The sequence below is a fragment of the Carettochelys insculpta genome, chromosome 2, assembly GCF_033958435.1.
Source record: "Carettochelys insculpta isolate YL-2023 chromosome 2, ASM3395843v1, whole genome shotgun sequence".
NCBI lineage: Eukaryota > Metazoa > Chordata > Testudines > Carettochelyidae > Carettochelys > Carettochelys insculpta.
The window spans coordinates 58892997-58903309 of NC_134138.1; the positions used below are offsets into that span (position 1 = coordinate 58892997).

The following is a 10313-nucleotide window of genomic DNA, read 5'->3' on the forward strand; positions in this document are numbered from 1 at the left end:
CTCTGTGTTACATTATAGTCCATAATAATTAAGCTATTATCCCCACAAAAATACAACCCTGTGACACTGTATCTTCTCTACTCCTGAAAGTACTCTGAACATAATAAATAAATAAATCCTGAACCAAATGCTTTAAAATTCTGAAAAATGTTGTATATTTTATTAGTCAAATAACAAAATAACAACACACCAGTTTCAATTATTTTGGTAATTTATTTCAACATACCTGACAAGTATAACTGTAGCAATACAGAAAAAAGATTCAGAATTTTTGATAGATTTCTTACTAGGTATATTAATACAGTAGACCCCCGAAATTCATGATTTCGAGTTGCGCTTAATTTATGTTTATGCGAGTTAAACGCAACTCAAAATCCTGCTCGCCCAGCCTTGGCTAAACCCCCCTAGCCCCAGTTCAATGCCCCCACCCCAGCTCACCACCCGCATGTGGACCCTGTTCAACCCTCTCCCACCCCATCCTGGCTCAACCTTCTACAGCCCAGCTCTGGCTCAACCCCTGGCCCCAATTCACCCCACTTCCCCAGTTCAAACCCACCCCCCCCACTGCAGCTCCCGTTCAACCTTCCCCCCACCACGCATCACCCCAGTTCAAACCTCTGCATGTGCAGCCCTAGTTCAAACACACACACTCCCCCACCCCCCATGTGCAGCCCTGGTCCAAACCTCCCATGGCGCAGCTCACTGCCCCCCACAGCCAGGCACAGGGTCCCCAGCCAGGGGCTGGGGCAGGGAGATCCTCAGCCCTGCACCTGGGCTCCCAGCCACCCAGGCCCCAGTGGCAGCTCCAGATGAGACTACTGCTTGGTTTCCCTCTCCTCTGCTTGCAGGACCCAGGAAATTGACCTGCCATGAGCTGGTCAGTTTCTCGGTCCGCAAGCCACAAGGTGACTGGAACCAGGCTGGCCCCCTCTTCCCAGCCCTCAGCTACTCTGGGAACCAGGAAACTGACCAGCCCCGGGGGGCCCTAGTGGGCTGGTCAGCTTCTGGTTCCTGCAAGCCCAGGGGAGTCTGGAACAAGATGGCAGCTTAGTTCCAGTGTCCTCTCAACTTGCACAAAAATTCCAATTACGCCAGGATTGCTGCAACGCAACCCCCACGTTAACGCGGGGGTTTACTGCACAGAACTTTGAGCAATAATTCAGTTAAACTACAATACAGAAATGAATTTCCTGAACCCCTCAGAAGCAGCTCAAATGCTTGGGGAATTAGACATAATGGAGGAGCTGCGTGAAAAGAAAATAATTGCTGAGGAAGCTAAAGGGGTGTTGGGTTATGGGTGGGAGAAGCAGGAACAGGGTTGTTGCATGGGTTATTTTTTTTTTTTGGTGGTGGTGGAGGTAAGGGATTGTAAGGAAGCTGGCTTAACCCTAACATCTCCCATTCAGTCAGGTAGATCTGTCGCTGTGCCAATGGGACCCTGCACTCACAAGCACATCCCTATGTAGCCTTGCACACCCACTCGTCTGCCCCCACAACTTGTCCTTCTGAAACACAGTCTGTGACACCCCCCACCCCCACAGCAGCCTGATGTGCCTCTTCACTTGGCACCACAGGTAGGGCTTTATTATGAACACAGTCTCTGTTCTCTCCCTACAGTCTGTTACAGCTGGTGATCCACTACCCTCTATTCTTGCACTACAGAAGCCCTTGGAGGACAAAAAGCATAACTGTAATATTTCTCTGGCGGATTCTAATTTCCTGTAGAGAAAAAAAAATCTGCAGGGAACACGAATTCTACACATGCTCAGCAGCACAGAGTTCTTCTAAAAGGGATTCTGGGAGCTAAAATTAAGAATTGCAGAAACACTGAATCTCAAAATAGATTAAATTAGAAGGTATATTCTAGAGGAACTTCTAACTCAATTCTCTGCATCTTAGCAGGGCTAAGTTCACTCCTGACTGCCATCTTTTCTAAGACTATTTGGACCCAGTTTCAGACATTCAAAATTCATTTGAACACTGCCTATTAGTCTTGCTTTCTACAAGTTTGCTGTGTTCATGTTCATGGTTGCTACCCTTAATGTTTTTATATTTGTGCCATTTTTGAGGTAATTTGTCCATGTTTACTTATGTTTTTCTGTAGAACTGGTAAAATAGCTTGCAGTATATGTATCAGGGTAGCCATGTTAGTCTGTATCCACAAAAACAATAAAAAGTCATGTGGCACCTTATAGAGTAACAGATTTACTGCAGCATAAGCTTTTGTGGGCAAAGACCCACTTTGTCAGATACATGTAGTGGAAATTCCTGCCTCTTCTCATTGTTTTTACAGCATATGTTTACCCCCAAATGGATCATAGTTCATTATTACACAAATATTGTACTTTTACCAGTGATACTCTCTCAACTTGATTGCCTCTATTCCCAGTAACATCTGTGGCAAAATAATTATACACAAGTTCAGAAAGATATCAGGTTTGAACCTGGAAAAGAGGACAAATACAAAATCCTTCTCAGAGCTTTTGCCGTAAGATTTACGATTTATTATTTGTATTACTATAGTACCTAGGAGTCCTATTCATGGACCAGGACCCATGGCGTATCTAGGGGATAAATACAGAATAACAAGATGGTTCTTCCTTATTGATGAAATCAAGCAGAGACACACTACGTTTATTATTGCAGAATATTACCAATCCCTTGCCTGAGGATAAGCATAACAGAATCTCTCCAATGATCCTGTTCAAGAAGACAGCTTCTGACTTCTCATATAAAACAGAAAAGAAAAAAAGATTGATGAGGATGTAGCATAGCAATTCTGGCAATACCAGAGTATTCGGATTTCCTTTAGGACTAGTTTGATGTCTGGGAATGGTACAAAGATGGTAACAGTCTCCTCGGTTAATCTCCTCGGGTTGAATAAAGAGCCAACAACTTCCCAGTTTTTTTCTTTTTAAAGATTTATCAGCTTCCTTTGATAGTACAGATCACCAACTGTTGGCATGTCTGCAATGAGTGCTGGGTAATGGAATCAGTATAATTATCTAAGTTGTTTAACTGTGTCCCCTCTTGGAGAGGGGTATATTATCCGGTGCAAAGATTCTCAAACTTCACTGACAACAAAAATTATCACATGACCCAAGGAGTGGGGAGTGAAGCCTGGACCCATCCAAACCCTGCCACCTCAGGTAGGGGTGTGACCAAAGCTCCAGGGCTTCAGCACCATTTAGGGGGCATGTAACCTTATCCCTGTTGCCCAGGGCTGAAACCTAAAGGTTTTGGTTTCAGACAGGGGCAACGTGGCTCAGGCTTCGGCCCTGAGCCCCAGTAAGTCTAACCCAGACTTGCCAACCCCATTACAACATTGTATCTAGTATTCCCGGTAAGATGTGTGTTTGTGCCACAGTCAGGGAGAAACTGAAATGTTGCCCAGATGATTAGCAGAGCATCCACAGCTAGATTTTTAATGATGATTTGCATTCACACATACCTCAGCACATATAAAAATTTACTCTGCACAATGGATGAAGAAATTCCCCCCCCACTGGATGGAGAAGATTAGCAGGAATATTGGCTGTAACCCACTTTCAGGTCCCAACCCACACTGAGAGCCTGTGACCAGATGTACTCTTTTGCAGAAAATTACAGTGTTCTGTCCTGACCCCTCTTGTTGAAGATGTATGCAAGAACACTTGAAAGAAGTAACAAAAATAAGTCAGTTTGAAGTGGCACCACACAGATCTAAATCTCAATTTAACTGAATCCAGACTGCACAGTCACGTGGTTTTCCCCGTAGCTGGCAGAGACTGAGTCCTATAAAAGACCAGACTGGCTGAGCTCAGTCTGGATAAGATGTTAGCTGCCTGCGTAATGCAAATGAGAGACAGCTATAGAGAAGCTCTATCATGATTGGTTAATAAAAGTTCATCCTCCAGGAGATCTTCAAAGGTGCATACTGCAGTTACACCCATCAGTTGTGTTTGAAGAATGTTCCTCAAGTTTTCATCTGCCCCCAGTTACCACTATAGTAACCAAAAATGCTTTCTCCTTCCCAGTCTCTGCATGTGATGAAGAGGCTGAAGGCATTCCTTTAGCCCAGGGGTTCTTAACCTGTGGGGTGCGCCTTCCGTGGGGGAGTTGCAGAGGGGATACAGGGGAGGTGTGAGGTGCCTCCCAGAAAATTTATCTTAATTATGTCTTGATTGGTTCCTTAATTAATTTGCAGAAGGACGGGAGGTGTAAACATTAAGTTCACTTTCAGGAAAGGTATGAGGGCAAAAAGGTTAAGAACACCTACTTTAGCCCGTTATCCACACCTTTCTGTTCTTGATATTGGATTACTACAATACCTAGTGTATGGAGCTCACCAAATATCTTCAACATTTTGATGCATGCTTATTTCTTACATGGAGTTTACGAGGCATGTACTCTGCTTTCCAATGCACTTCAGATTGGTTTAAACTTCATTACATATTTCAGCTAATTACAGCTTTAGAGTCTGGGAGGGATAGCTCAGTGGTTTGCGCATTGGCTTGCTTAACGCAGGGTTGTGAGCTCAGCCCTTGAGGGGGCCATTTGAGTCTGGGGCAAACACACCGATTTAAAAAAAATGGTGCTTTGCCCTGCCAAGAGGGCAGGGGACTGGACTCAGTGACCTCCCAATATCCCTTCCAGCTCTATGAGATGTGTATCACCTTTTTTCTCATGCACTAATACTTCAGCTGAGGTAAATTGGGACACTTGACTTGACAGTTCTCAGATTTATCTTTTATGTTCCAGAAGGTTCCCAGAAAATGCCTTGCTGTGCTTCTACAACATGCTCTATCACCATTTTGTCTGAGTCATAGGATGCTAATTAAAGCAATAGTCCAGGATACTCATGGTTTTACTGATAAGGCAGATAGAGTGGTTGGATCTGACATGTGAGGAATGAGTCCCTAACGGTGGCACTAAATTTTTATTAACTGAAGCTGCATTATACATTTTCTGTTTTCAAAGTTGCGTGCATGAACCTACATAAGATTCATTATAGAAAACAAAAAAACTCCACAAATACTATAGTAGTAGCAGGCCAATATGCCCGTGAAATGTCATAGGCTGTCCTCCAAATTTCATCTGCTGTGCTGACTTAAGAAAATCTTGGTGACCTGTGGCAACCAAAACTGTTCACCTTCACCCAGTTCAAACGTGCAGAAATTTTCCGGAGCAAAATTTTCCTTTTACATGGCATAGAATGATGCATCAGATTATTTTTAAAAATTAGAGTTAACCTGTACAATTTCACAGCTTCCTCATATGACTTTTCCAAAACAATGTTTATTTTTCCCTTCTATTACTGATCTTCCATATATTTTAATTATGAAAGAAATTTGCTTGTACACTTGATTGTTTTCCCTTAAAAAGACACTATACTGATTCAGGAGACTGTTCTTTGAACTTCACAATTTCCTCTGCATTTCCCCTTACCTGTGTTGTATGGGATGCTGTTTTTATTTATGTTTGTACTACACATTATAATTTAACATAAGTAGAGACTCATACATCACACAAACAATAGCCATACAAAACAGACTAACCACACAATATTCTGTCTGGGAGGCACTTCTTAGGAAGGCATGTTTAAAAATAACTGGAATACTAAAATGAACGATAAATCAAATGAAAAAACAGAAAATAAAGAGGAAAAGGAAGAAAAAATACTAAAGGTGGCTAATAAACCAGTCTGCCAATTTTACAAATTCCCCATTTGAAAACTAGATAGGCTTATGCTGTCTATGCTGACATTGGCAAACATGATCAAGTCAGAAGTGGGTGTATATAAATTGCTTTATATGCCGTAAATAACAACAGTGGATACTTTTTAAATGTGTGTTTGTTAGTTACAATTACACTGTTACCAGAAATTTAAGTGTACGGTTGCTTTAATAAAGGTCATTGTTCTAATTGAAATAAACTGTTCACTAGATTGTCTCAGAAGTTAGAGGCATATGATCAAAGAGCCAGCATTCTTTAAACACTAATGTGTTCTCTCTGCTCTACACCAATCCTTTCATAAACTTTCAGTTAAGGACCAGTTTCTTTGAATTTAGAATGCAGTTAGCAAACCAAATTTATATTTAGTGACAGGACATAATTTATACCCCCAAAATTTAAGAGAACAGAATTAAAAAGAAGACAGACTTGTGCATTCCTTTCCATTTTCATAACATCAAAGCAAATGATAACGCACTACCACACAGTGTAAGGCAAAATGTTAACATCAACCGCAGGTGCTTTAAAAACAGTTATATACACAAATCAGCACGCCTATTTGTCAGACATTCCATGCACTGTCAAAGTAAGACGGACTGACAACCATAAGCATGATTTTTTGAGGCACAACAGGGCTTTGGAAGGCTATTATGCTTTACTAAGAAATGAGAACTGACAAGATGAGTCTTCTGTAGGGTCTCATTTATTGGCTCCTTTTACAGCGTACAAGAAAACCTTTCCTTCATTAGCCCCTCAAATCCTACCCTTTTTCTGGCTCGGGGGCTCATGCCAACAATGCTCTTCCAAGTTCAAGAGTCACAAACCCTCCTCTCAGAGCTGGGTTATGCTTCAGGCCAGCTGTAGTCCTCAATCACTTCTGCTCCTGTACCCATTTCACCTATTAGTTTGGACAGATTACAAGCCTGAATCATACTTCTGTGCTACAGCTTCAGGGTGCTCCTCTCTCTAAGAGCGTACCCGTCCGAGTGCTTGTTAATTAAATGCTAGATGGAGTCAGGGCTGGTGACGGAGAGGGGCCAAGACAAGTTGGAGACGGGTTCGGTTCTCAGCCTCCCGGAATGGGGAGGGCTTCAGTTAGAAAGGGAAGATGCTCCCCCTCTACACAGAGCTCCAATAGTGATTTCAAGGGCCCCAGGTTCTAGCTGCTGCTTCTCACAGTGAGAGTAATAGGCAGTCAATGTAAGAACTTGTGAAGCCTAATTATAAAAATAAAAAGTCTTATACAATGAGAATTATTTCAATTGTGTTAGTTCGTGGAAGCAGTAGCGAAAAGAAGGGGAAGCTAGATTGCTTTGTCATAACCAAACGCAGGTTTAACATAAGAATGATATGGGGAAAGTACAGATGTCTTTTAAATGATCATTTACAGATATTTACACAAAACAGTTCTATCCACATTGTTTTACTCAATATTAAACATTAATAAGTAAAACTGCCAGGTAACTTCAGTCATACAATAGTATTTCCTGCTTCTGCTAACTGTAAAAAACTGCAGCCCAATAAAGTATTATTTGCACTTATCTAACCATAGGAGATAAAAAGGTGCAAATACAGGATGAATTTATCTAATCCAAAACTCTCTCATCCAGCAACATCCATAATCCAGCATGGATGACCACTTATCATGGCAAGTTTCCTGTGGTCCCATAAAGTTTGTTTCCAGACACCAGTTCTGGCTCTCAGTGTTGTGTGCTGTTATTTATCTCTAATTTACTCCTCTGTGTCTTCTAAGAGCCCAGTAAGCAGTGCATGTGTTGGTAATGCTGCTAGTCAATATGACCTTCTGTGGTCTGGCAAATTCTCTCATCTGTGACCAGTCAGCTCCCAAGGGGGCCACATTAGATAGGTTCAACCTGTATTCCATAAATTGGCCTTGTCCACACTTACAGCTGTAGCACTGTAATGCTTAGTGGAACTTTTTGTTTTGGTAGGTAGCAATAGTGTGTGTACTTCACTTCCTCAAGAGGCAGTAACTACAGTGCTGGTGCTGTGTATGCTGGGGCGGGGGGGGTTAGCTCAGTAGCGGTAAACTCATTCTTTTATTCAGAACTCTCAAATAACTGGCATTTTAACCATAAGTAAACTTTAGTTAAGTTTTCCATTAGCACGGTATGATGAAAATAATTACATTAATACAGTAAATGCAGTATGAATGTACAATACTACTGCTGCTGGTAAATAAAGTACTCTGCATACATTTGTTTGCTTCTTAATATCTAAACTTCCTTTAGTGTCATGCATTGCTAGGTATACCTCTCTATTATCCAGACTATTTCAATATTTGGCAACCTCCCAGATATGAAAGAGTTTCCTGCACGCCACTCAGAACTGCAGCTATGGATACCTCAAGGTAAGCTTGGTAGACCATGGCATAACCAACCACTTACAATACCTGAGAGACCCTTAAGTCACTGTGGCAATCTTGAAGAGTGTTTAAAACTTGTACTATGATCTAGCACAGTGGTGTCCAAAGAGGAATGTAAGGGATTGCCATAGCCCTACAGATTACTCAGGGAAGCTGCCCCAGGCTGAAGCCACCGCTGTGCAGGAACGTGGCTGGACCCCCTCCGGGGCCGGAGGAGCTGCGTCTGCCCACGTGCTTATCCCACCCCCTGATGGGGCAAATGCAGGGAGCAAGCAGCACCCCACATGTGCAGTTCTCCTGAGTCACATCTCGCCACACGGGGTGAGGGGGAGCCTACTGGCCGCTGCTGATCTAGCGCAATCCTCGGAGAAAAGGAAGCCAGGGCCACTGGCACCACGCAAAAGGATGCTGGGGCCACTCCCCGGCTAGCCACCCGCTACAGCCCTTCAGCAAGGTGGGGCCTTGGGCTGGGAACCGGACTCAGAGATGATCGGGGCTCGCTGGGAAACACCCGCCGGGTTATACACGGGGGGAGCTGCACACCGCCGCTCCGCTGTGCGGCCCCGCAAGGTCACAGCCGGGAAGGGGGCGGGCGGACTCGCAGGGCGGCTGCCAGACCCACGCTCGGGGGCAGGTGCCGCTCGGCGGGCGGACTGCAGCCGCCCCGGGAGGTAGCGAGCAAGGCTGAGGCCACCAGTCCCAGCGGGGCGGGGGGGGGGGGGGGGGGCGGGGAGAGAACGGGCGGCGCCCCCCCAGTTCCCGGCACCGCCCAGGCTTTGGCAGCGGCTCGGGCTCCGCGGCTCTGCCGAGGGGCTGACCGGGAGCCCCGCATCCCGCCCCGCGGGCGGCTCCCCGGTCCGGCTCTTCGGGGACGGGGGGCTCATATCCCATCCCCGGCCCGCCCCGGGCTTTCCATCTCCTCCCCACAGCCCGCGCCCCACCCCTCACCTTCCAGCTCCTCCATGGCGCGCTCCAGCCGCCGCCGCCGCCGCCGCTGCTGTAGCAACGCGGCCCCACCCCGGCCGCTAACATCCCCCACTCCCATTGGCTTCCCGGCCGGCGCGCCTTGCGGGAGGGAGACAGAGCCCCCTCGTGCCCCGCCCCTCGTCGGGCCTGGCTGGGCTCGCTGCTGCCCCCAGCGGCCTCGAGATTCCCGTCCTCCTCTCCGCTGCGCCGACCTCACAACGCCCCCGCCTCTCCTGCGTCTCCAGTCACTCCCCAGCCCCCACGTGGCCTCTCACCCCTCCCCACACACCCCTCACTCTGCGGCTTCTCTGATTGATCCCCAGTGCCGCACCCTTCCCTGGGCCTCAGGGATTATGTTTTGTAATGTGCATTAATTTGCATGTATGAGTGTTGAGTCTCATGTCCCAGGCACCCAACTGCGAGCTGCGAAAACAGAGCTGGGCCATGGGATCCTCTAGTGCAGCGTTTCCCAAACTGGCTTTCTGCCCCGTGTGAATAGGTGTTCTGTGAAAACAAAATTATGATAGCAAGGCCTTTCCTTCTAAAGTATTAAATAAATTAGTTGTGTCTCACAAATACTAGGGTATTTGAATAGTATTTAGATTGTAGGTGTTGTAAGATTTGTAATGCGTTCATGATAATATAGTTGTTTGGCAGCACACCAAAACAATCAGAGCCGATTCGGATTGCTTAGGCATGAGTCGTGTTCAGAGAAATCATGTGATGCTGGACCTGATATGAGGATCCAACTCTCCAGCATCATTCCTAATATTAAGAGAAATAGTGATCAAAGGATGCAAACACATTCTGCCCTGTACAAAAACTGTCAAATGTTACGTATCTTTATTTTCCAGAAGTTTCCTATAAAAATAACAAATTTATAAAAACAAAATTTAAAAGTATTTTTCCATACCAAATTTGGTTTCCATTTATTTTTCATAAAAAGTTTTTGAAGCTTTAAAGAAGGCCAGTCCTTTTTTGAACAATATTGTCTTTTTTATTTTTTGTACAAAAGAACAACACTCATCATCCTTCTTTCAGCTGTTATATTGATGTTTTGTTTTGGGTTTGTACTTAAATTTTAATTTTCATACTTATAGGGTTGCTTACCGTACTCCTATCAGAAGGACATTAGTTATTCAGATGACTTTGTCTTGTTATTTTTTGTTCTGTGTAAAATAAAAGATATCTAAAAAACCCTCACTCTTTTGAGCATTATGGGCAGTAATTTTTCGGTATGAAACCCTCC

The 10313-nt window shown here is 44.7% G+C and overlaps 1 protein-coding gene across 2 annotated transcripts in view; it reads right to left on the reverse strand.

Moving 5' to 3' along the window:
* The window catches only part of ZC2HC1A (zinc finger C2HC-type containing 1A), a 45211-nt gene extending 36100 nt beyond the window's left edge, over nucleotides 1-9111 (reverse strand). For both annotated transcript variants that reach the window (XM_074987054.1, XM_074987053.1), the window contains exon 1: nucleotides 9047-9111. In XM_074987054.1, the coding sequence (XP_074843155.1) occupies nucleotides 9047-9062 (16 nt within the window). In that variant the 5' untranslated portion in view covers nucleotides 9063-9111. The remainder of the gene's footprint in view (nucleotides 1-9046) is intronic.
* Nucleotides 9112-10313: the final 1202 nt, after the last annotated feature.